The sequence below is a fragment of the Cetorhinus maximus genome, chromosome 3 (genome assembly GCF_964194155.1).
Source record: "Cetorhinus maximus chromosome 3, sCetMax3.hap1.1, whole genome shotgun sequence".
Lineage (NCBI taxonomy): Eukaryota > Metazoa > Chordata > Chondrichthyes > Lamniformes > Cetorhinidae > Cetorhinus > Cetorhinus maximus.
The window spans coordinates 67,052,693-67,078,478 of record NC_135881.1 but is presented as its reverse complement, the minus strand read 5'-3'; the positions used below and the strand labels follow the sequence as shown (position 1 = coordinate 67,078,478).

At 42.1% G+C, this 25,786-nt stretch overlaps 2 protein-coding genes and 2 long non-coding RNA genes across 5 annotated transcripts in view; 2 read left to right on the top strand and 2 right to left on the bottom strand.

The window, feature by feature from the left end:
- The window catches only part of LOC144678708 (uncharacterized), a 71,284-nt gene extending 67,477 nt beyond the window's left edge, over positions 1–3,807 (top strand). Inside the window, exon 3 of the long non-coding RNA XR_013576164.1 lies at positions 3,746–3,807. This is a non-coding gene — a long non-coding RNA (uncharacterized LOC144678708). The remainder of the gene's footprint in view (positions 1–3,745) is intronic.
- A 5,505-nt stretch (positions 3,808–9,312) lies between these two features.
- LOC144678706 (caveolae-associated protein 4-like) lies at positions 9,313–16,331 on the bottom strand. Of its 2 annotated transcripts, XM_078538517.1 has the most exons (3): positions 15,560–16,331; positions 13,241–13,426; positions 9,313–9,701 (listed from the first exon to the last, which is right to left on the bottom strand). In XM_078538517.1, exons 1-3 carry the CDS (start codon positions 15,971–15,973, stop codon positions 9,690–9,692), a joined length of 612 nt encoding a protein of 203 aa, XP_078394643.1. In that variant the 5' UTR covers positions 15,974–16,331; the 3' UTR covers positions 9,313–9,689. The 2 variants fall into 2 exon arrangements, with proteins under 2 accessions (XP_078394643.1, XP_078394642.1); XM_078538516.1 differs by having other exon boundaries at positions 9,313–13,426.
- Positions 16,332–18,130: 1,799 nt separating this feature from the next.
- LOC144678707 (uncharacterized) lies at positions 18,131–23,936 on the top strand. The gene is made up of 2 exons (XR_013576163.1): positions 18,131–18,197; positions 23,557–23,936. It is a non-coding gene; the product is annotated as an uncharacterized LOC144678707 (long non-coding RNA).
- The window catches only part of LOC144678705 (tomoregulin-1-like), a 346,693-nt gene continuing 343,790 nt past the window's right edge, over positions 22,884–25,786 (bottom strand). Inside the window, exon 10 of the mRNA XM_078538515.1 lies at positions 22,884–23,893. Within this exon, the coding sequence (XP_078394641.1) occupies positions 23,803–23,893 (91 nt within the window). The 3' untranslated portion in view covers positions 22,884–23,802. The remainder of the gene's footprint in view (positions 23,894–25,786) is intronic.

Sequence of the window (25,786 nt, the reverse complement as noted above, 5' to 3'; positions counted from 1 at the left end):
GAGCATTTCTCTTACCACAGGGAAACAGAGACATTGGCCATTGGATGTTGCATCATGATTGGGTCTGCAAGTATTCTGTAGGATTTGGCTACAATCTGCACACTGGAAAGGATAGGCTGCAAGATCTGTGCAAATTAAGCCCTGTGTCACGTTAGTATCAGGCTTCTCCATGCTCATTGACAGCGATGTCAGAATTTGTGGCAGGCCTGCTAATACTCCTAGCATTTCATCATGCAAATCCATCAACCTTTTTCTGTATGTCACTCCTTCCAAGTTCTCTGCAGCAGAATTTGTGTGCAATCTCATGCTTTGAGGAGATGGCATGTACGGGATTCTTTCCCCCTGCCCTGGCTTCAGGCCACTTGTGCCCAGTGACTCACCATGTGGAGATCCTGTCTCTATGCTACCTTCTAAACAAAGTATAGTACCAATTTATAGACTCATAGATGGTTACAGCACAAAAGGAGGCCATTCGGCCCATCATGTCCATGCTGGTCAACAAAAATCTGACTACACTAATCCCATTTTCCAGCACTTGGCCAATAGCCCTGGAGGCTATGGCAATGCAAGTGAATATCTTAATACTTCTTAAGTGTCACGAGAGTTTCTGACTCAACCACCCTTTCAGGCAGTGAGTTCCAGACTCCCACCACCCTCTGGGTGAAAAAGTTTCTCCTCAACTCCCTCTTATCCTTCCACCTCATACCTTAAATCCATGCCCCCTGATTATTGATCATTCTACTAATTGAAAAAGTTCCTTCCTATCCACCTTATCTGAGCCCCTTATAATTTTATACACCTCTATCAGGTCCCCTCTCAACCTTCATTGCTCCAAGGAAAACAACCCCAGCCTACCCGATCTTTCCTCATCGCTCAGACCCTCCAGCCCAGGCAGCATCCTGGTAAATCTCCTCTGCACCCTCTCCAGTGCAATCACATCCTTCCTATAATGTGGTGACCAGAATTGCACTCAGTACTCTAGTTGTGCCTAACCAGCGTTTTATACAGTTCCAGCATAACCTCCCTGCTCTTATATTCTATGCCTTGGCTAATAAAGGCAAGTATCCCATATGCCTTCTTAACCACCTTATCTACTTGCCCTGCTACCCTCAGGGATCTGTGGATATGCACACCAATGGCTAATATCTGAGTTGATGGCTGCGAGTCTGAGATTGGGTAATGGTATTTCATCATCAGTCTCCTGCTCATCTTGGACTTCACATTCCTGTGCCACTGCCTGACCAGTTAGCAATTCTTGGGCATCTTAATGGAGAAAAATACAAGGGTAGGGTTGCAAAGAGGGAAGCAGGAAAGCAAGACGTGCATGCTTAGATTATCTGCAGTTTGTGGATTAAAAGAGCCTGTAGAATGAGGGGTAAGTGGGATGTGAGAAGAAAGTCTAGGTAGATACTTACTGTCACCTTCAATGGTTTCAGCCCTGCCATTGGCCATGGTCTCAGTCATAGCTGCACCAAAGTTTGGAAGCACCATCTCCTCTATGCAGGTGAGGACATGCAGCTGTACCTGACCCCACCAGTTAGGTGTTGCTGCCTATGATTGTGTGCCACCTTGCCCTGCAAGAGAGAGGAAAGTGAGTCAATGAGTGTGGTGCAATGTTTTTGGGTGATGTGACTGTCACCCAAATAGCTGGAATATCTGATGGTGTGTGGAAGCTGTGATCTGTGTGTGTCAGGCTTGCGGCAGTGCTAAGTGTGTGAGAGTGATGTGAAGCTATGAATATTAGGCTTGAGCTGAACTTAATGGAGAATGTTGGTAGGTGAGTGAATGGAGCATTATGTGAGGCTAGTGGTGCAGTTGTTGGGATATGGCATTTGAAGATGCATTTTTCACTTTGACCATTTGAGTGAGGTCATTAAACTTCTTGCCACACCGCATCCAGGTTCTCGGAGCTACACTTCTTGCATTGATAGCATGGCTATCTGCTTCCACTGCCTCCTGTCTGTCTGGAGGCCTCCTGGTCCCCTGTGAATAGAGAACCTATCTCCTCCTCTCCACGTTCCACACCAAATCCCCCCATGCTGCATCAAAGAACCTTGGGAGCATACTCTCTGCCTCGTGGCAACATTTCACTCTTCTTTCCACTTAGAATGTCTTCTGCAACTTGTTCAAACACCTGCTGCAGCCAGAATGCACCCCCTCCCCATTATGAGGTGCAGGCTGGCTTTAAGTAATGCAGGCTAACTTTAATGTTAGCCTTGCACAAACTTGGGCTACCTGCTGAACCGCGCAGCCACTCAGCAGCGCATTTAGCACTGCATGCTATTATCATTTAAATTAGCAGGCAATATGAGGGCTGCGTGTGCCTGCATTAGAACAAACAAGCACAGGTTAATTGTGCATTGTAATCACTACACCCTTTTTCAGGCTTTATCCAATTATTCCCCATTCAGTTAATCTAAAACAATCTATTAATACAGCAGGCCATATATGTACTGTCATATTAGATAGGATATGGTGTGTCTGGGCATGGGTATGGACTTATAAATAGAAGTAGATGGATGAACTTTGTTTTAAATGGTAAAGTCAATATTTATAAGCATATACAATTAGTTTTAGATTAAATTTGTTTAAACATTTTATTGATACATTGTAGCTGTAAAATTTAATTCATTTAATACATAATTGAACATTTGTAATTGATAGTGATATTTAATTGATAGCTATAATATTTAAATTAAACTAGTTATATGTAAAAGGAACCAATTACATCTACAACTCCTAGAGGGGCCCTTAAATTACCAATGCCCATTTGGGGGAAAGTTGTGGTTGTCAGAATGAATGTTCTTCCAGTGACACTATGCTTCACGTGTAAGGCTCTAAATACAGGACAGTCTAAATTTATATGGGCTGGTATGTCAGAAGATATTACATTACAGTCACGTGAGTGCCCAAAATGGCATGAGGGCCAAGGCTGTCTCTTTATGCGCTATTTAGTCACTTTGCAATGACTAGGTTTTAGATGGCACCAAATGGTGGTAAAATAATTTCATTTGCTCAGTATCATTACCAAAAATTAAAAAAGCAAGTTGTTCTGAATAAATTCCAAATAAATAACACGGCATATCCCACACAAATCTGTCCAGTGCATAAACATTACAGTCTTCTGAAAAGTATCTGGCGAATGCTTTCACACATCTGAATGAACCTTCCCTCGGGATCATGTGATGTTTTAAGGCCATCTCTATAACAACAGGATTCTCCAACATGGAATTTGTGAGCTGTTTAATGCAGAATATGAAAATAACTGAGGAATGTGGAAAGATGTTGGGTCTTTAATTGAGTTTTTTTGCCATACAGATTGGCCAACCAACAGCAACTTCAGGGAAAGTGGTGAAAACTGGCAACATTCTCCTGTGAGGAGTGGCGGTCTAGGCTGGAGGTGACATGTTGTTCAGGAATCTAGTGGCAACAGGTCAAAGAGTTCTTGCTATAATGAATGGCCCCTCAGGGAGGATCGACGAAATCCTTCATCACAGTAAAAGCTAAGCATTTTAACAAAATGAGGTTGCTTGCTAAATTGTTTTCCTCATGGCTTATTTTTAGTGTGAATGTGTTTTGAAAGGCAATTTTCTAAAGTTTGAATAAAATCATAATATTTTTGAAGTGGAGCTGAGAGATTACAGAAGTATCTATCACATTTGAGGAACTAATGTATCAAATTATATTAGGTCACGTATTCTTTGGACTTAACAAATATAAACCATTGATGCGGTTATTTTTACAGGAGGCCACGATGGCCTGAATCTTTCAGTCAGCGGCATGTATTGCCGCTGTCCGTGAAGATTTCCCTGACCACACGCCACTACCCACTTCTTCTGGGATCTTCCAATCCCGGCTGCAGCAGGAATGCGCAGCATCTTCCGGGAAACTCCATCGGATTGAAGTAGAGCCAGGGGAAACAAAGATTCAATCTCTTTTTATGGCACGAGCTGCCATAAGTTTAAAGGCCCAGTCTTTGAGTGTGGGTTAGTGAATGGATGAGTGAATGGGTGAATGAGTGAATGAGTAGGTGGGTGAGGTAGGTTGATGGGTAAGTATGTAGGTGGGTGAGTGGGTAGTTGGGTCAGGGGGTGGTCGGCTGGTCAGGGAGTAGTTGGGTGATCGGTTGGGGGTGGCTGATTGAGAGGGTTGGTTGTGGAGTTACCCAGGTATGAGACCATGTTTTAAACTGTCTAAAATTTCCCGGGTACCTATCAAGATAAGCCATACATATCTGACCCAAGTTTCTGACTCCGGCTCAGAGTCGGAGACATTCGAGCAGGGTCACGGTAAAAGGGGGAATTGCCCATCGGAAATTTAAACTTCCTGACAATTCCCACGTAAGTCAGCACATCAGAACCTCTGCACGGTCCCAATGCACATCTTCCATTGTATATCGGGTACATCTCATGATCTGGAGACCAGATGATTTGGGCCTACGTTCATAAGTTGATCAGTTAAGATAACCCTGGGTTCTTTGCTCTTAATTACTGAAAACACTGTTCCTTGGAGAGGAGTTTTCTCATTTTGAATGGATCAGTAAACTACAATATTCTACAACTTTGACAGAATGGTCTGGCTACCTTATCTAATTGAAGGTAGACTGAATGATGAAAAGATGAAGCTGAAAGATAACTCCAATTCAGTTAATTCTGTATTAATTATTGTTATCAATCATTCCACCTATCTCGACATCTTACTTAAAAAATTGTAAGACATTAAACAATTCATAGAGATCTCAACTCCATTTGATTTCATTACATCAGATTGGTCAAGGTTGACTCAAACTCAACAAATAAAAAAATTAAGAAACCTTTGAACTAATTAACATTCAGTTTTCAGTCTCACCAATGAGATAAAGAATAATGGAACTTTTAGTCAATTAACTCGATGATAGCGAATCGGATTGGTGCAGAATTTGCTGTATGCTGTCAATGAATGCAGGGCACCCATTGTTGTTTTACTTGTCAATGAACCCTGCAATCTCTGATATTTTGCACTGCAGTTTGCTGGTTGTGGGCAATGAAAATGCAGCATCTGGGATCTCATTGAACAGGGTAGGCAACTGTGGGTATCTCCTTAATCAATCAGATTGAAGTACTGTGAAATTAACAGCACAAGGACTTCGAAAGATGTGCAAATACAGAAGGATGTAAGAAATAGGAGCACTAATACAGGTATGGTTCACATGATCCTTATTAACAGATCCATGCAATCCGATAAATCTTCAGCTCTCTGTAACCCTGGTGTTCCCCTGCTCCTCAGGTAATTGTCATATATCAAAATACTCATTCTACTTAACATATTCTTTCATGGGATGCGGGCGTGGTTGGCAAGGCCAGCGTTTGTTGCCCATCGCTAACTGCCCTTAATTTGAGTGGATAGGCCATTTAAGAAAGCACTTGTTTCCAGTGAAGCAAAATTTTCAGATTGGTCTAATCTTCTGCCTTATGCCAAGCTAAATATCATCTATTCTACCATATTGCTAATTTCCATCAGTGTTGCTGAATTCTTGATGAGTTGCTGTAGTGTGTCATGTAGATTTTCTTTTATTCTTTCACAAGATGTGGGCATCGATGGCCAAGCCAGCATTTTTATTGCCCAACACTAATTTCCCTTGAGAAGGTGGTGGTGAGCTGCCTTCTTGAACCGCTGCAGCCCGTGTGGTGTAGGTACACCCACAGTGCTGTTAGGGAGGGAGTTCCAGGATTCTGACCCAGGGACAGTGAAGGAACGGCGATATAATTCCAAGTCAGGATAGTGTGTGGCTTGGAGGGGAACTTGCAGGTGTTGATGATCCCATGCGTCTGCTGCATTTGCCCTTCCAGGTAGTAGAAATTGCAGGTTTGGAAGGTGCTGTCGAAGGAGCCTTGGTGAGTTGCTGCAATGTATCGTGTAGATGGTACACACTGCTGCTACTGTGCATTGGTGGTGAAGGCAGTGGATGTTGAAGGTGGTAGATGGAGTGCCAATCAAGTGGGCTGCTTTGTCTTGGATAGTGTCGAGCTTCTTGAGTGTTGTTGGAGCTGCACTCATCCAGGCAAGTGGAGAGTATTCCATCACACTCCTGACTTGTGCCTTTTAGATGGTGGACAGGTTCTAGGGAGTCAGGAGGTGAGTTACTGTCCACAGAATTCCCAGCCTCTGACCTGTTCTTGTAGACACAATATTTATATGGCTAGTCGAGTTCAGTTTCTGGTCAATGGTGACCCCTCAGGTTGTTGATAGTGGGGGATTCAGTGATGGTAATGCCATTGAACATCAAGGGGTGATGGTTAGATTCTCTCTTGTTGGAGATTGTCATTGCCTGGCACTTGTGTGGCATGAATGTTACTTGTCACTTGTCAGCCCAAGCCTGGGTATTGTCCAGGCCTTGCTGCATTTGGACACGGACTGCTTCAGTATCTGAGGTGTCGCAAATGGTGCTGAACATTGTGCAATCATCAGCGAACATCCCCACTTCTGACCTTATGATGGAAGGAAGGTCATTGATGAAACAGCTGAAGATGGTTGGCAGTAAGGGCAGTGCAGGTGGCTCTCAGCATCTCCCCTTTTCTGATGCAGGGCCCCTTGATCAGTGCCTTTGGATAAGGACACCAATTCACCCCCTGCTGCACCCCCATAATCAACCTGCACAGATTTGCATATCATGGTCTACGTGTGGCTAGACGCCCATTCTCCACTGGGTTACTATCAACTGAAGCAGGAAAAAGCCCTTAATTAGAAATTAATTTCCTCTTGAGGGCTTCAATTGGCAGCAGGACAGAAAGGCCTGTAATGACCTTCCCATCATGGACTAAATTGGGTAGAGTAGGGAAAGTGGTGGAGTACCCACCCACCGCCATTCCGCTGATTAAATGCTCCCCACCAACAAACATGCCACCGTGGTGCGCAAAAAATACCGCCCAATGTCTGAGTGTTATTAGCTTTGCGGTAATTTTGACAGCAAACTGTGGGCCAATGTTGCTGCATGTTGTTGCTCAGCCATAGTATTGCTGGGTATACAAATATTATGCAATCTAGCTTTTTTAATTTAGAGACTTAACAGATGACAAACCCAGTAACATGGTTTATCATTTATTTTAGTCACTTAGGGCGGAATCATCCCGTCCTATTGGCAGCGGGTGTCATGGCGGCTTGAGTGGGCAATATGACGAGAAGGCCAAAAATCAGTTTTACGCCCTCATGAGACCAGTTTGCGACCGTCTGCTCCACCAGCCAATGGCAGGCCACATTTCCTGCTGCTGCACATCAGGAACCTAATTTCAATACTTTAGCATCTCATTATAAGCCCTGATCACTGGAATCATCCCCCCACACTGGATCATCTGGGCACAATCACGCCGATATGTTTCACAACTGTACGTAAGTGACACATTCCTGGAGACCTGTACTTCGCTTGAGACTTCGAGGTTTGTTTGCCTACCTTGCTTAAGGCAGCACTTGTGGTCATCAGTGTCCGGCTTCGCAGGTAGCACCACATCACTTTTAGTGGATCTCACGGGCAGGTCTATACCTACCAGCCGTAAGGCATGGGTGACTTTTCAACGGCTACGGGTCTTGGGTTTGCTTGGGGAAGGGGGAGAAGTGGCCTTAGGCAAGGGAAGAGGCTGCAGGATGAGAGCTGTAATGGAGAAGGATGGTATCCCAGGGTGTGTGTGGGGGTGCATGTTGATCTGTGCACATCGCCTCAAGAGGGTGAGGGATGAGGAGGCAGTCTCCAAAGGAGATGAGGGCAGATGGAGATGTGAGGATGTGTGTGAGAGAATGGGTGGTGATGTCCCCTGAGCTGGCAGTGAGTGAGATGCCAGTGAACGTGTGAAGGGCTTCAGTGTGTGAATTTAGTGATGAGATGGTTGCCTTATCCTCGCGGCAAGATGAGATCATTCATCCTCCTTCTGCACTGGATGGCCAACCTCTTCTGTGCAGTTTTGGCACTGGCCACCACTACCACTGCCTCCCAAGCTGGAGTGGTGAGATTGCTGGACCTCCTGCAGCCAATGTGGGAGTGGGGGTCATCACGGTGGACCTCCAAAAGGCATTCCCGTGATGGGTCACTGATCTCTTCTTGGCTTTCAGGGCCATGCCTTCATTGGAGCGGTCCTGGGCTTCAAGCTTTGAGAACTGTGTGCACTGCTGCAGTTCTGATATAGCACCCAGAGTGAGGAAATGGTGAGGTAATGGCATGGCGGGCAATTCAGAGGCCGCCCGCCAGGAAGACAGGAAGCAGACACTTTGGCACGAAAACCCGCCATTGCAGCGGTGGGTAAAATGTCGTTTTTCACACCTGCTACCACACTTAGTGCAAGCCTGGGACAATTCCGCCCTTAGTTGATCAATGAAACACGAGGGGCAATATTTCATACTCTCCCCCATGGCGAGTTTGGTGGTGGGGAGTGTATTTAAACAGGCAGGATGGTGGTGGGAGGGGACCCCACCACCTTCCCACCTCCACCCCAATTAAACCCGTGGCAGAAAGACCCATGGACAGCCTTCCCATCCCACCGTCTATTGAAGCCCTTAAGTGGCAATTAATGTCCATTTAAGGGCCTCTTCCCATCGCCACGGTACTAACTCAGCTATGGGTGGGTCAGTCACCACATGGAAGTCACAACACGTAAACCTGTGCAGGTTGCTTCTGCTGTCCTGGGGGCTGCAGGTGGTGGGCTGGGGTTTCTGGGGGGGGTAGGAGGTGGAGGTGGAGGTGGCACGGGGTCCCTTGTTCAAAGACAGTCAGTGCCTGACTGAGGGACCTGGCATCGGAGAAGCCGCTGCCTCCCCGATTGCACTGCTGTTCAGTAGAACTGCTGCCTCTGTTTGACTGGCAACTCTCGGTGGGCAGGACTTCCTGCCCCCGGGTCCTGATCCTGTGGAAGGCATACCGGTGACCTCTCAACTGCCTGCTTACCATGAAGTACTGGCCGGCTTTCCCAGAGGAGACAGCATGAGTCTCTCACGGGCTGTACAGCCGGTGGCAGAGAGCTTAGTATTCTCCATAAACTCCCCTCCCCCAGCCCCCCCAGCCCCCAAGGAATCAATGGAAGATCACACAGAAGTGCAAATGGGGCTTCCATTGATTATCTTCTGAAGTTATAGCAGTAAATCAGGAGAATGCCTTGCTCCCCCCATCCCGATCCCGCAGAACCTTCTGTCGATTAACTTGAAACTTTGAAACTGCTTATTGGTTATGTTCAGTGTGTGAAGTAACCAAGTGGAAATCAGTGTGTTAGAATTTATGGTGGTTAGCTATTTCTGTTAATGAGTTAAATAAGACAATTGTAAATAAAAGCAAAAATCTTGAATAGTCAAGACTAGCAAACGGCATACTCTTTTCTTTATTGAGTTAATGTACATAAATTGCATCCAAAACCAAAATAACAATAAGTATAAACACCAAAGAGCAATAATTAGAAGGGAATAAGGCAATAAGATTTACTCTTCCAGATAACAAATTAACTTCCAGCTTCCAATCACATCAACATGGTAACAATAAATATAATGAAAAGCCTTAAAATATTTTACATATACAATGTTACTTCACATAGCATTGATAAATAAAATGGCGGGAATGGATAGAGGAATCGTATTAAGCTCTATTAATACCTGCACTTTGTTTCTGTAACATTCTACTGGGCATCTCCAGTTCACATCAGATTTTTTTCAGCTTCAGTCTGGTTTTAATTCCCCTATCAGAAATCCTGCTGATTATAAAATGAAAGTCCACTATAAGATTTTGCTCCATGTTCTACTTTTGAGTTACGTTTCTTGCAGTGGCAGGCCTGGCTTTCAAAACTAGTGTTAACATGTGTAAATTAATCACAGTCCGTGGTAAGTAAGTCTGCACGATTATGGAAGCTTTCACCTCTTTGATTCCCTGGATTTTGATATCTTGGTGTTTACAAAAGTAATAATGCATTAACTAATATGCAAAGATGCAAATTATATGTGAGGGTGTTTTGTAACATTCATTCAGTGGGAACCAATTATATCTATATGCAACATACACAAGAGAATCTATCACATCAACCCTGATCTATATTTTCTATCTTTAGATACAGGGAAGGAATGGGTTTAAAATAATGAAATGTACACGGAGAAACACAAACTAGGCTAGCCTCAATCGACAGAAAGGTTGCTCTATCTGCATATCACATGTATAGTCTCTCCCAAATGAAAATCTATTTCTTCAACATGAAATGAAGTTCTGCTTTCCTCCCTTTTCTTTGTCCATTAGAATTGTCAATGTTTAAATGTTACCCTTTATCAGTCACCTTTTGTTTTGGCTTTTATGTTAAGATCTCACTTCTTTCTTTCTCCATTTTTCTTTCACATACACTCTTCATCTTGCTATTTCCCCCATCATGTGTTTAGCTTTTTATCCAGCTTCTCTCCTGTTTTTGCTTTTACAGCAATGTTCCAAATCTTGTCCTACATTCTCAAGGCTTTGAACCAGCTCCCAATTGCAGGAACCTGCATGTTGTTACCACTGTTGACATGACAAGTTAAAGCTACTGGGCTTTGACAATACAATTTACAGATTGTAAACTTTGCTTCTACAATCTGTTAGTAATGGCTGAGGACCAGCTTAACATAAACTAAATTATGATTTTGTACAACCTACACAAAGGTAAGTTCTTTTCACACATATACAGACAATTTAAAATGAAAAATTCTACACATCTGATGATTTTTTTCCACTAATCCTTTGGGGCCTGTCCACTATTTATTATACCAAGATGAACAATTGTGAATTGGGGGAAAAGTTTGTTATCACTACCTAACATCAAAACACATTTTCAGAATAACCCACAGCACGTGGACTGATGCAAGAAATCCATTGTATGTGATATAAAAGCTACATTGTATCAACCACGGTTCATAAATTTTGGCCAAGTTAATGGCACAGTATATTAAGGTACCAGTGTCATCAAATATGGAGGACACAGGTTGGTACTTGAAGCCCACACTTAATGAATTGTTTCTCTCTTCAGTAGACATTTCTCCACAGGGATGGAAGACAACCAGTGTGTGCATGTTACTGCAGAACAAACTTGGAGTAGATACTGGGGCACTATGTGTAGCATGGGATAGCTAAAGACTGAAATAAAAAGTAAGACTTATAAGGTAAGGCAAAGAGAGCTGAAAGCAAGAAAGTATGACAAATTTGAACTAATACTTCCTGTCATTCTTGAAGGCAAGTGTTGAAAAGCATAGCAATTTTTCAGTAAGTTGCTTGAGTATTCCTAAGCTAGGCAGCGGGAAATGGCCAGGATTCCTGCTCCTGTTTATTATCCAGTGACTCCTGCTGGAAATTCTGCTTGAATAGCCATTGGGTGAGGACAGGATTGGGCTTGTTGTGATTCCCCTCTCCCCGGTCAACTGCTTGACTGAAATACCAAAGGGCTTCCAGCGCCCATGGGACAATAGTTTAGCAGGAGTCACCACCTCCAGGAGAAGAGGGGTGGGGTGGGGGAAAGGAAGGAAGCTGAAAAATGAATTCAGACACTTGTCAGCTGTGCCAAAGTTTAAGCAAATGTATGAACTAAAGTGACTCTCAAATTTCTATAGCCTATATCCATAAATGTATGTAAGGATAATGAATGAGTCTGCTCAAACTAAAAGTAGTTTATTCACTTGAACGTCCAACTGCATGACTTTATGCTTTCTACAGATAACACTGGAAACACCCCAAAGCTAAACACCTAGCTCTGGTGCTTGCAGTCACCATTGAGTATTTGCACATGCACACCACAATTAACGCTAGGGAAAAGACAACATGAAAAGTACACTAAAGAATATTAAACTAAATCACACTATTTAATATGTACAGTGACACTCCTAATTCAGCTTAAAAACTAACTAAAAATACAAATGTGAATACACAGGATACACACTTCAAAAGCATGCTCATTTTAGCTAAATATTGGTATTAAAGAGCATTTGTAAAATACTCCAAATGAAACATGTACTTGTATCGTTTTGACTTTGTTTGTGCAGCTTGTAGGGTTTTGAAAGATATTTACATTGTAATAATATAATTCTAAACCACACAGCGACATGATTACAGAGGACATAACAACTTCCCTGGGGGATGGAATATGGTGAATGTCCATGGATTTTTATAGAACAATGTTATTGTCTAATGCCACATTTATATGCTATAATATGCCCAATACTTAGCATCTTTTCATTCCACTTATTCTGAGTCCTGAGCAGTGATTACTCAGTGTTTCAATTACCATACTGACAACAGGCAAGTAAGATTTTTTAAACATCCTCTTCCAACTACATGGCATGTGACAGCAAAGTGATCCTAATAATACTATGTAACGATAGTTGAGAGAATGACAAGAATTAAACCTGTACCACTTAACAGCCCAATTCAAAAAGAAACCTTAAATTTCAAATACAAAATTAAATGATGCTTCCTTCAAAGGTCTACTCTTAAAAATAAAAACCTTCCCACATTTTAGTTATTGTTTTTAGATTGTAAACTTCCTGCCAATCCTTCACAATTCCACTGGACCCACTTCTATAGCTATCAGGGGAAAATAAAATATGCAGAAGACTGATCCACGGTCATCTGAGGTCCAGTTCAGCCTGCTAGCAGCGTGAGAGGACTAGCATGAGTGTCACATCTCATCAAAAAAATGGCTAAATTTAAAATATCTAAATAATTAAACCAGGCAAGTTTGATTTGATGCACAGGAACATTTTATAGCTGTATTAAAATCACAATTTTGATACTAGGATGTTCTATGGCTATTAAGTAGCGCAGCTTTAAGTCTTTTTTTTAGCTGAACTCAGGATTCTGCTTCACCTCTGCCACTGCAGGTATTGCCTCGTCACCTTTTGGTTCCATTGTTACTACAACCGTTTCTGTATTGGCAACATTTGTAACCATTGCTGGGAGGCTATCTTCACCAACTTCAGCAGCTCCTGGTGCACCCACTTCCTTTGCTATTTCTGTACCTGTGACCTCGCCTTTGGAACTTTCTCCTACACCTTTGACAGCAACTTCTTGTCCTTCCGCCCCACTTCTTTCATTTTTCTTTTTTATATTCATATGAAATGGTTTTGAATCGACTATGGACTTTTTGATCCTCTCTCCTGAAATCCGTATCTTTTCTCTCCGGTCTGGAGGGACTAATGTATTACTGAGCCGATTCATTTGCTTCCCAAAGGTTTGTCTGGTTTTTTGCATGTTTTCTCTTGAAAAAGCCTTCTTAAGATTATCTACCTGCTTCATGCCTGACTTCTTGAGTCGTGCAGCTGCAGTTTCTTCATCATAAACAAATTCTTCATCAGAGGAGAGGTCTGGTGGTGGCGTGACTGCTGTTGCAGTGTGTTCTCCCTCAGCCGCAGCCACATTCCCTTCGTGAGGAAGATTTTTATAGATTACTGAGGAAGGCATTTCATTTTCTTCCTGTGAAAGTACAGAATGTAATTTTTATTTCTGGATTTCTATTCTGTAGTGTCTTGATTTTTCAATATAAAGATGGCAAGTAATTTTATTTTTAACAGCAGTTAACATTTCCCTTCTGCTGTATCCAAAAACAGAAATTAATTCTGGCACATCTACAGTAACTAATTTTCTATCAGCTTCTTAGTGGAAAGAGTGAATCCTTTTTAAGTGTTTCCATTATAACCTCACTACACTGTCAATCTCTTTTGAGCTGCCTGATGTAACACCATTCAATTTCCCCATACATTTATGTTTTGTTCAACATTTTGTTTTGCAAGGTAAAATAATTCTCAAAGATCCTAAAATTACATTGTGGGATGCTAGCATACCAATGCTGAAACTCCTCCCTCTGCCTTTTAGATGTATTAATGTCACTGCAAAATAACAGGGTGAGAAATCTCTCATTAAGTATCTGTACACTTGTATCCCAAGGTTTAATTTCAGGGCCCTAATGATTACTGAATAAGTGACTGAACATTCCCTCGATTACCCTCTTGAGTCATGTTGAATAATGGAACACATGGTCGTAAATTATTGTATCATTTTGTTTGGCATAGGCAGATACTACAGCAAGCAAATTGGACACCAAGTAAACTTTTTATTCCCACATATGTACTTTTTTTAAAAAAATGTACTGAAAATATTTCCCTCCCCCTCCCCCACCCCTAAACCCTACCATCATTCCTAGTGGCTCAGTATCCAATAAGTAACTGAGATACATTAATAAAGAATATCACAAGTTCAATCATTACATTGCACTGAGTTAGTTAAGCTGAAATAGTGGTGAGCTCTTTAAATTTGGTCTATGTGCCCTGGGTTCCAGAAGCGAAAAAATTAGGGAGGCCTAGTACTGAAGAAAGGTCATTGGCCTGAAACATTATCTCTGTTTCTCTCCCTAGAGATGCTGCCAGACCTGCTGAGTATTTCCAGCATATTCTGTTTTTATTTCAGGGCTGCCTACTGCTTTTGCTTCCAACTCCTGCTGGAGTTATATGTGCATGGACATCAGATGAGGTCAAGATCAGACTCATGTCTAATGTCCTCGCCCGTCACCTTGGCAGTCAAATAGCCTGCCAACCCTGAGTGGAAAAGCTTACACATGACTGATGGTCTTTTGGGTGAAGTACCTGAGGTAAATTGGCACAAACGGAATGTTATTTAGCAAAGAATGAATGCCTTCAAGTGAAGGGAAAATACATAGGAATATCAATAATTTTTAAAAATGTACTGAGCTATATAAATGGAGTTGGAAGACAAAGACTGTAATCATGCCCTCGTCCTCTAATTGTCTGCCATCAAAACAGGCTGGAGGTAAATGATACTAAAGTATAGTTAACCACTGGCATCATCTGTTATTGCAACATTCTGCATCCATTTGATATGTGGTAGCATGGTGTACAGTATATGAAACACTCATCTCATCAGACTATCTACAAAGACGTTAAAATAACTCCCAAAGAAATGCTGACTGCAGCATGTTCCATTGTCACTAGTTGCATACTAGTGTATGAAATATATTGGCATGCAACATTATAAAGTTTCTAAACATATTTCCAGGTATTCATCTATTCACAAACCCCACTGTCTTTTCAAAACTAAACTTGTGATGTGACTCGGATGGCCAAATACACAGTATCACTCCTTGCATATTATTTTTCATGTGGACAGCAAATAGTTGCTGTTCCACAGCCATTAGTCTTCAAGCAGATGGCACAAGGCCTGCTGGTGTATTAATACTACCCTACCCTGCTGTATGAATTTCCATCTGTTACTCCAAAATGATTTGTTGTTTCAGTAATATTATTTAAAGAGCAGCTATTGTACTTCAGAACATTGGCACACAAAAGGAGAAAAAGGATTTGCTTGGGGATTGTATGATTTTAAAACGTTTAACAGGTACCCTGTCTTTAAAAAAATGCTATAGACTGAATCCATTAACAAATGCCTTGCTGGATAAACTTGAACTCAGAATGGTTAGCTCTCTAGCTGCTGTGACTGGTTCCATACTTCATACTTTTAACACTAAGTAAAAATCTTAAAGGAAGCTTGTTCAAACTAACAACAGCAGAAGTTACCATTTCGAATAGAACTTACCTGGAATATGACCACACGGAATTTATTCCTTTTGAGCAGCTCACGGTGGTTTCCTTCAACCTTTTTGACCTGAGCGTTTGTTTTATCCAGTCGTTGTCTCACATCTTTAACATTAGCGTTGATCTTTTGGGTTTTCACTAGTAACTTTGCGACTGTGGAATCTGTAGTCAAGTGAGCCTTATTAAGCTTTGCAACATCGATTTGTATCTCTTTAACAGTGTTTTCTATTTCCAGTTGCTGTTGCTCCATTTTTCGCTGAGTTTCATTAACACTGTCAACAATCCCGGCCACTTTCTCCAGGAGAGTTAATATTGTTAATGGGTCAAGTGGAGCAGCCTCCCCTTCACCTGTAGCACTGGTGGCTATATCAAAAGCAAGGTTGCTAGAGTCTGAATACACTCGTTCCTCAGCCATGCTGCTGGTGGTTCAGAAAGCTCTCCTCCTGTGTCTAATTTAAAACATGAACTTTGTATGAGTGTAGGCTAGAGGGACCACAACCAATGCTGTGTTCCACACTGTGCTGGCAGTGATTCACCAACCAGCCATTCTCATGGATGATCCAAGATTAAAAGGGCAGTGTGTGACTCCACCTACCTCTGGAAGCAGCCCATGTTTTACGGCTGTCATGCATCCATCTTGAATTATTTGAATACTTGGGTGCACGAAGATGGATTCTAACCCTGAGTGTGGAAAATACCTTTTGACTCTCATGCTGGTGATTGAACAGCTGTCCTCCTTCAGTAAAATCTGAAATCTCATCTTACAGCTCTTTTAACTGCAGTACATAGCTGCCTTTTTATTTTGGTCACCACTATAAGTTTATAGAACAAGGTGTTGTTAGGCAGAGTTTAACAAACACAGATACACACACATCAGAAATCAAAACTGCTAGTTTAATTATGCACAAACATGCTTCTTTCTGTATTGTGTTCTTTAACAATTTTCATGGTTTTTAAGCTGAATATTTATCAGCTTCCATATGTCATCAAAGTATTAAGGAAATAACTTTGCCATGTCTTTTCAGGGTTACAGGCAGGTTGGGGAGGCAGTAACAAAGGGGAAAATATCCCCACATAACCAGAGTGTTACGTGATAAAAATTTACTGAACCACTCTAAAGTAACTCTCTGCCCACTGCGGCTTAACATTCACAAAATCCCTGCTTCAACTTTCCTTAAAAATCTAATGGAAGTGATGGCATATGGAACTGTTAATGGTTTTTTGATGAAACGAATAAAATAATTAGGATCCGTGCATGTTTTGCTTTGTCTAATACCCACTGTATCTTCTTCCATTGGCCCACCTAGCTGCAATTCAAATCTATTGACAGTCACTACAAATTTACACTAAATCCTCTTTAGAATCTGTCAGTTTTGGCACAGTGTTCTTTAGAAATGATTGGAATTGAAAATTACTTAAAGGGAAAGAATTTGTAGAGTAAATAGAATGTATAATTAAGTAGGGGAAATATGGCACTGTAGGAAAGTGAGTTATAGAAACTTTTTGCATCTAGAATGAAAATGAAAACATGTAAAGTTACATCTTTAGATATTAGAGGGGGAAAGCAATAGATCTTTTGCAATATGGTTGCTTGGATCAGGATCTGAAGAGTGCTGAAATAATTAGTCCAGATCAGTTTTATTTCAGATTATCAGTGGAATTAAATACAGGGAAAAGTTGTTGAAAACCTTATGCAAATTTATGTAGATTCAATTAATTGTATGCTTCCTTCCTCTCCTGAAAGCAGTGACTAATGCCAGAATAAGGTACCATGGTACCAACAACCATCCAATTTCTCATGCAAGAGACTGTGCTTCATGTGTGTGGCAAGTTATTTGACCATGAATAGCACCACAGTTGAGTCATGTCCAGTCCTCACTAGATGTCCATGCTTTTTCATTTTCATTTCAGCTTGTCACTTCAAGACATTTTAGGCTGAATTTATACCACACTCCACATGAACTCAAACCAGTGTGAGATGCTCCCTTGGAGGGTGTCTGAAATCTGACTGCCTCAGTGCACTCAGTAATCTCCCGAGTTACACTGTTGCTTCTGGATTATGCTCACACAGAAGCACTTCACACTAATGTAAAAATGACAGTACAGTTGCATGCAAAAGCATATTGGGCCTGATACATTACTGTGAATATAGAAGACAGCCACATACGATGTAAGTTGTTAAGCAACTGCACAATTGTATTCCGAAGGAATAACTTCAAAGCTTTTGAACTCATGATGTATTTTTTTCAAGATTACGTTTAAATCTAAAACAGCATTCTTGTTTTATCCTAGGAAAGGTGTGTTGGGAGAGGCCTGGGACTTAGTTGTGTATTGAAACATCAAACGTTATTCTGAAAAATCATGGGCAGAATTTAGTTAAGGTGACAGGGGTCCCGCACAGGGCTGGTGACACTTTCCACAGGAGGCCCAATGCTAGTTCAGTGCAATCTGATACTGGACAGCATTGTGCCTTCTGTTTAATCAAATCCCCAGTTGGGAGGAGTTCCTCCCCCTGCAACCTGCTGGCCAATCAGAGGCCAGCAGCTTTCCAGTTCTGGCCATGCCACTGGGAGCAGTAGATACTGTGAGTATTACACTCGGGCCTACAAGAGGGATCGGCCTTGGATGGCCAGACAGAGGTGAGTGTAGTGGGATATGAGTTGCTGGCTGTTAGGGATAGGGCGATCAGCAGTAACGGTAGGTGAGTGGCTTCCGGCAGGTTCCCTTGATGCTGGGACCATCAATAGGGCACAGGGTGCCCATGACCAAGGGGTCCCTGCTGGTGGGCCATTGGCAAACCTGACAGGATTTGCTGTGCATCTTTCAGTAGGTGCTGGAGACCTGTGCGAGTTCCGTTAAGTCTGCGAGCCAGCATTAAATCCTGGTCGGTCAGGGATTATTGCTGTCAAATCATTAATGAGCCTAATTGACACACCACTGCCAACAAGTGGGATTCCTGATTTGGGCCTTTTCTGCCTCTCATACTATTGGGAACAGTTTTCCTGACACCTGGAATCTGAAGCAAGTATTCCCACCTGATTCTCCCAACCCCCAACCATCCCCCCCCCTCCCACCATCATGCCCTCTCTGGCGGTCTACATTAAATCGTGGCCCAATGTCTCAGAATATTGTGAAAATTAAACCCTAATGAGGCTCGCTCATTGCTGCTCATGATGTCTTTATGAACAAAATTATTTTACTGGGAATGACACTAAGTGAGTAACTGTTTAAATAATCTGAAGTGCCAGGGAATTTCCTTGGGAGCTCTTTTGTGTGCAAATCTGGGATAAGGAGGAATAATTACTCAGACCATTAGTTTCAGCCTGACACTGTCCCACCCCCAGGGTCAGGGACAATTGCAAGTATCAGGAGGGTACCCACACCATTAGGAAACTTTCCATGTGTCTAATGGTACTGACACAAGGAAATTCAGAGCAAAAAACTGCCTCTCTTCTTGAGATACCGATTTCTGTACAAGGACTTCTCTTTGAAATGGACTTCCAGCCTGTGCCGCTATATCTGTCCCATTTTCCTGGGTCAGAGATATTGTGTATATATGGTCACGGCAAGATTCATGCCATCAAGATGAACCGAATAGTGCAAGTGAGGAAACTCCGGTGCTGCTGCAACAAAAAATTCCTGCTACAGCAGCACCAACTCAGACTGTTAAAGGGGCAGAGTGCCTCGAAGATCAGCTGGACCTGGACTGAAGGGCTCAGCTGAGAAGGATTTCAGGTGGAATCGCGGAGGAGGCTCCTTTACATTTTATCATTCCTGCAAGTCTTGACCTGTTGTAATCAATATGCTTACCCATGGGGATTGACGCTGTCAAACTAGCTGACAACTTTAAAAAGGGATATTCCCTGAGGAGAGGGTTAATTAAAATATATAAAAACTAGAAGGTCAGCTACTGTAAACTGCGGAGAAGAAAATTAAATTCTATACTTTATGCTGCAGTTTCAAATCGCTTTCCCTCCCTGCTTCACATGCAGCCTTGGGACACTACCTATGTCAAGGGTATTATATGAATGCAAGTTATTGTTTTATGTCACACAAGAATTAAGTCTGGCTAACTGGTCACTAAACATTTACTGGACAGTATAATGTTTAATAAAAATTGTTCAGAGATGATTGACAATACTTCCCTAAGACAAAGTATCTTTGAGGCATGGGGCTGAATTTTATGAGGGGCGTCAAGCTCCCGATGTCAGGATAAAAAGCTGGTCCCAGGCCTGCACTTGCCCACTCGGCCCCGTGGAACCACTCGACAATTTTAGCACAGACAGCCTGTGGGACCGCCATCCAATTAAGGGCTGTGGCTGGGCTCCCCATGTTGACAGCCCAATCACAAGGCTGGCATCTCTGAAGCCTCAGCAGCACCACTGGGAGAGATGATGGCTGCTGAGGGATGTAGGAGACCTGGAGCCTCCAAGAAGTTAAAAAAAAATCCACGGGGCCAAGGGTCAGAGGGCAAACCCCTCTAGGGAGGTCGTTGGGGATGCAGGTGCTGCCTTCCCTGCCCCTGCCCCTTCTTTGGCCCATGGAGCCTTGCAGCCCAGAGTGTGGCAAAGGGGCCATCCTCATTTAGCTGATGGCCTTCCCACACAGTGGCGGGTTACCCCATCATCAGCAAGATGTTGATGGCAAATTAAAATCGCCCCTAATTGGGCCTTTAATCAGATAAATAGGTTGCCCACCTGAGTGGGATCACGTCAGGGAGCCGATCTGACCCAGCTCCCTGCAATTTTACTGGCCCCTGTGCCTCCCACCATGTCTCTGGGGTGGGGGGTATGATAAAGTCCTGGCTATTATTTGTGATATGAATCTATTGTAGAAATATACTATTTTTGTCTAGACAGGTAGAGCTTAAATTCAAGAAACCCTGTATTTAAAGGAAAAAAATAAGTGTCTTAATTTTTCTATGGGCAGAATTTTTCATATGGCGAGTGGGCTCGGTGGGAGTGGGCGGGGAGCCGATTGCCACCCGCGATCGGCTCCGCGCCGCCATTTTATGCGGACGGGCCAATTAAGGCCCGCCCAGTGTAAGATGCGACCTGTAACGCTCAGCGCTACCTGTGCGGGTGGGGGGGAGGAGGGAGAGTCGGGGCCAGCCTCAGGGAGATTGAATTGATGTTTAAAAAAGTAAATGAAAGGTTTAAAAATTTATTTAAACATGTCCCCTCATACGACTGTGTCACATGAGATGGGACATATTTTTATATTTGTGAAAATTTTTTCATTTATTTAATAAAAGCTTTAGGAAACCTCATCCCGCTCATGGATGAGGTTTCCTAAAAAAAGCGAAGGCCGCTTGGGCTTTTCGCCTGCCCGCAGACCTTAAGGGTGGTCGGGGCAGCATTAACAATTGCAATAATTACTTTGTTAATGGCCTTAATAGGCCGTTTACATTTTGGCGGGTGCACAGCCAACTCCGGCACGCGCCCGCTGAATGAAATATCGTGATGGCGCGTGGTGAGGTCGGGACCCACGCTCAACGTCATCGCGTGTCATTTTACGTGTCGGTGTGTCGGGCCCACCTCTGCACACCGACTGAAAGATTCTGCCCTATATTCTATGTATCTGCTTGTTATAGTACTGTCTTCAATGAATAAGTCAAAGCAATAGAAGGACGACGTTCTGAAAATTACACAGAGAAGCAACAAATGAAGGTGTATCTCTGATCATATCACACTTCACAATAAAAAAAAATACAGCCATGCTTTTAATTGTAAATTAAAACTTTAGAAAAGAATAAACAGAAAGAAATGAAACAAAAGAAAACTTGCATTTTTATAGCATCTTTCATGTCCTCAGGACATCCCAAAGCATTTTACAGCCACTGAAGTATTTTAAAATTCTTTCACGGGATGTGGGTGTCGCTGGTAGGGCCAGCGTTTATTGCCCATCCCTAATTACCCTTGAGAAAGTGGTGGTGAGTTGCCTTATTGAACCACTGCAGTCCATGTGGTGTAGGTACACCCACAGTGCTGAAGTCTGATCATTGTTGTCATGTAGGAACTGCAGCAAAACAATATATGCACAGCAAGGTCCCACTGGCCAGGCCTTGACACTGAGGAGAATTCCCCTGCATTCCTTCAGATAGTACCATAGCATCTTATTCAACCACCTGAGGGGAGTGACAGGGCCATCAATGCAAGGACTCATCCAAAAAAACTCCTTCAGTGAGTGCTACACTTAAGTGGCAGTCCAAATTATATGCTCAGATCTGTGGAGTGGAACTTGATCCCACAACTTGCTGACTGGAGCTGAGAGTGTTCCCCCTGAGTTATGACTGACAGTAATTTAGGGTGCTTTTAAAGTACTTGTCAGTTTCAGTGTTATGCAGCATGAAAAGACAGCCATTTAACATGCAAGGCATAGTTTGTCTGCCAATTTTTTTAAAACGTAGGAATAAGGAGCAGGAGTAGGCCATTCAGCCCTTCAAGCCTGCTCCACTATTCGATAAGGCCATGGTTGAACTGATTGTGGTCTCAACTCCACTTTCCTGTCCACCCCCATAACCCTTGAATCCCTTGTCTATCAAAAATCTGTTTAACTCAGCCTTGAATAAATTCAATGACCCAGCATCCACTGCTTTCTGGGGAAGAGAATTCCACAGACTATTGACCCTATAGGATAGTGATTAACTAGCACAATCTTATTGAACTGAATTTCAGCATGAGTTGTAAATATTTGAAAATTATTAGTTTCTCACTGCTAAATTCTGGTGAAATATCTCTAATGTTGGAACTTCAGTTGTATGTTATTGATATATACCTGAAGAAACCATAAGTGTCATGATCTGAGTTTTAAAGAGAGAAGGGTGTTACAGTGGCGTTTAATAACATTTATTTTCTCTCGATGAACCAGTGCTTGCTTTCTTTTAAAAAAGAGAAAAGATATTTATTGCAATACTATAGGCCAGGGATTAAGTTACTTTACATGTTTAAGAATAAACTAGCACAATCTCATTGACCCTCATTGAACTGAATTTCAGCATTTGTATTAAATATTTGAAAATTGGTACCTGCCAAGAAGTTAAAACAAAAAGATCCTGTAAAATAGTCCTTACAGAGTTTTGGCAGATTAGCTGAGTGCTGAATTATGAGATGAGACGGCACAATTTAATCTTGCTGAGGTCAAAATTATATTGAGTTCTTGGATAATGCAGTATCTGTTATAAAGACAGCTCACACCCTGGTCACTACAGTGACATAACCATGAAACTTTGTTAAACCACAATCCATAACACACAGGCCCAGTAGGTGACACTGTTGTGATTTTAGTGCCATTTTCAAAGTAATCTCAAGTACAACACATGTTTTAGTAATTACAGTGTATTTTATCACAGCGTGATGGTGACTAATAACAGCGTATCAATTCAACTTTTAAAATCATTTGAATCTCAGTAAATACACCAAATGATCAACCTAAAGTCTTGTTCTACAAAGACAAATCCATTTTTTGCGTGGCACACACCACAAGCACCACCAGATACATTAATGTGTTACTAAATTTACACCAAGGGAAGTCAAATATAGCTGTAGAGTCAGAGTTATTAAAATGGCAGTGCTCAGATGTCCACCACATACTCAATCCAAACAGCTTTGAATTTTAAACTAATCACAGTACACAGTTCCACAAATCATGCAAATAGTGTTTGAAAAGGCATAATTTCCTAATAATTTTTTTAAAAAGCCTTCATTTCTTGTAAGGAAAGTTAGTTGTAAACATTTTCCCTTTTCTTTTGTTGTCTTGTCTTTAGCATGTTCTGTTGATCCCTTGTTTAAACCTCTTCAAGTATTTCTCTGCCTTTCGAGTATCATTTGTAATTTATTATGAACATTGTGGCAAGGTTATTACACAACATATGTTAGTGGCATAAATAAAGAGCAAATTCTGCTCATAAAGTACAAAAATGTTCCTTACATTAGTATATTATTTTGATACCAGCTGCGTCATCTTAACTTGTTTTTTCTCTGTTTGAATTTTTTCTAGAAATCAAGAAACCCGCCTATTGGCGGATGGTGAAACTGTCAGTTACAATTAGGCTGTCTCACTTATTTACCACAAATGGGAGCATCCTGGTCATACCACCGGACACAGTAATTCATATGCTGGGAAAGGTCCAGAAAACCAAGGCCTCTGAAACAAAAATCTCTTCTTCTCAGGAAAAAAAATCATTTGTCATTCAGCAATTGGTGAGATGATAAATGAAGAAAAAAAGTATAAAAGAGAATTAGACTAAACCATCCTTGATGAAGTGGTGCAGTCTGCGTTAAAATGTCCTAGGTTCTGTTTCTGTCGACGACCTCGGTTATTTTTTGGACATTTCCTGTGAACCAAATGATGAAAATAATCAGAGCTTCATCAATTAAGATCCCTAATGTTTGCTTGTATTGAAAGATTTTTGCGTTTGCCCATGTGACCATCAAAGATTCCACATTCAGGTGCAGCACAGTAAGTTATGGAATAAGGGTCTCATTCCATTCTCTGCCAACAATGGGAAACATATCTGTACCAATGTGACATTTCCAATTCTCACACCATTCATAACGGTAGTCCCTCTGAGAAAGTCAATATACTACCAAATTAGGGCTAGTTTAGTGGTCCGTAGCTGTGAGGATCGAGACTGATAATATTCAAACTCATTTCATGTAGGGCCTTTACAGCCAGAAAATAGAGGGGATTTTTGAAAAACCCAGTAAAGGCTATGTTCAAATCCAGATCTTATATGTGCAAGGCCAACACACTATCCTGCTGACCTCACTCATCATGCTCAGGTAGGTTCTCCAATTAAATATGATGTAAAACAAAGAAGCTTTGAGTGACTTTCCCTCTCGATCCTTGGAGGTCTAAATTTGTTTTAAGACCCTTAGTTAAATGGGTGCATTGAGAGGTATTGTATCAAGGACATAAGATAACAAATGCAATTCTGCATGTCTTGAGTTCACAATTTCAGCTATACAATCCAATAAAGAGCAATTGTTTCTCCACAAAGGCCAGGATTTTCATGGAATCATGGAGATGCTGTGGACATTTAAAAATGGAAGGTGGAGCCTGGATTTGGAAGTCCTGCTCCCATTTCCTACAGATTGCATTTTTGCTGGGAGGAGAAGGAAGGTGTGGCGTCATTTACACAGGTGGGAAACCCGAACTCAGCAGAGCTATTTTAACTCAGTGTTGAGTTCAAACAGACCTCATTTTTGGAGCAGCAAGGACCTTAACCCACAGTATGGGAATTACAAAATTCCAGAGTGGTTGCAAAAACTCTTGAAGGGCGGATAATGTCTGTACAGCAGTCGGGCTGTCAAGTTATTTAAATTCCCAGCCCTTTAAATATAAAGAAAAGCCACTGTGTCAGTGAGAGGTAAAACAAAACTCAAACTGCCAAGTTGTTTAAATTCCCAGCCCTTTTTTAAACAAATAGGCTGTCTGTGTCAGTAAGAGTTGAACAAAACATGGTCTAACAATTACAATAGCTGTTTGTTAACATTACCCTCAAGGGCTATCAATATGTCACTATTGGCTTCCTTCCGCAACCTATCATTATCTTAGTAGGGGGCTGTAAGTTCGCTGTTTGATTGTCAGCTCAAAGAAGTTATTAAAGGACTGATGTCTTCGATGTGGGGTTATGAATACAGCTGTTTCTTTTTATACATTATTAAGTACTTGAAGGATTTAAATGTTTTGAATGGGCTTTCATCAATTTTTAACTATAGCTAACTAAGCTTTTTTTTAACTATAGTAAGGGCTGTAAAAGATATTTAGAACTTTATTTTATCTCAACATGGTTTCCAAGGTCTAGCCATGGTGGATACTGTGTGAATTGGCATGGAGGGTGTAAGGGAAAAGGTGATGGGTGGGTTGGCATGTGTTGGCATTAAGTTGGCATGGAGGGTAAGAAGGGGCATGGTGGTGGGTTGGGGATTGAGTTGGCATGGATGCGGCATTGGGAGGTGAGAGGGTGTAATGGGCAAGGGCTAAAGGGCCTAATATTTAGCAAAGCAGTTGGCACAAAGTCCCAAAGAACCGAGATGGGCCTTTTAAACACCCTGCCTTGGCACATGGCAACTCCTGTGGCCACTTTTGATCTACATCCAGGGTAGTGGGCCCGACTCCATTCACACCCGTTCCCCAGAGTGAAGATCCCGCCATTCAGGGGAGTTTCTCCCGAGGTGGGCGTGGCGAACTGGAAGATTTCCCGAATCTCGTTACCCGAATTGGG

Coding starts and splice junctions, on each gene's coding strand:
- LOC144678706 (XM_078538516.1), bottom strand. CDS start 15,973: ATGGCTGAGGAACGAGTGTATTCAGACTCTAGCAACCTTGCTTTTGAT. Junction 13,427..15,559: donor TCCGTGTGGTCATATTCCAG/GTAAGTTCTATT, acceptor GTACTTTCACAG/GAAGAAAATGAAATGCCTTC.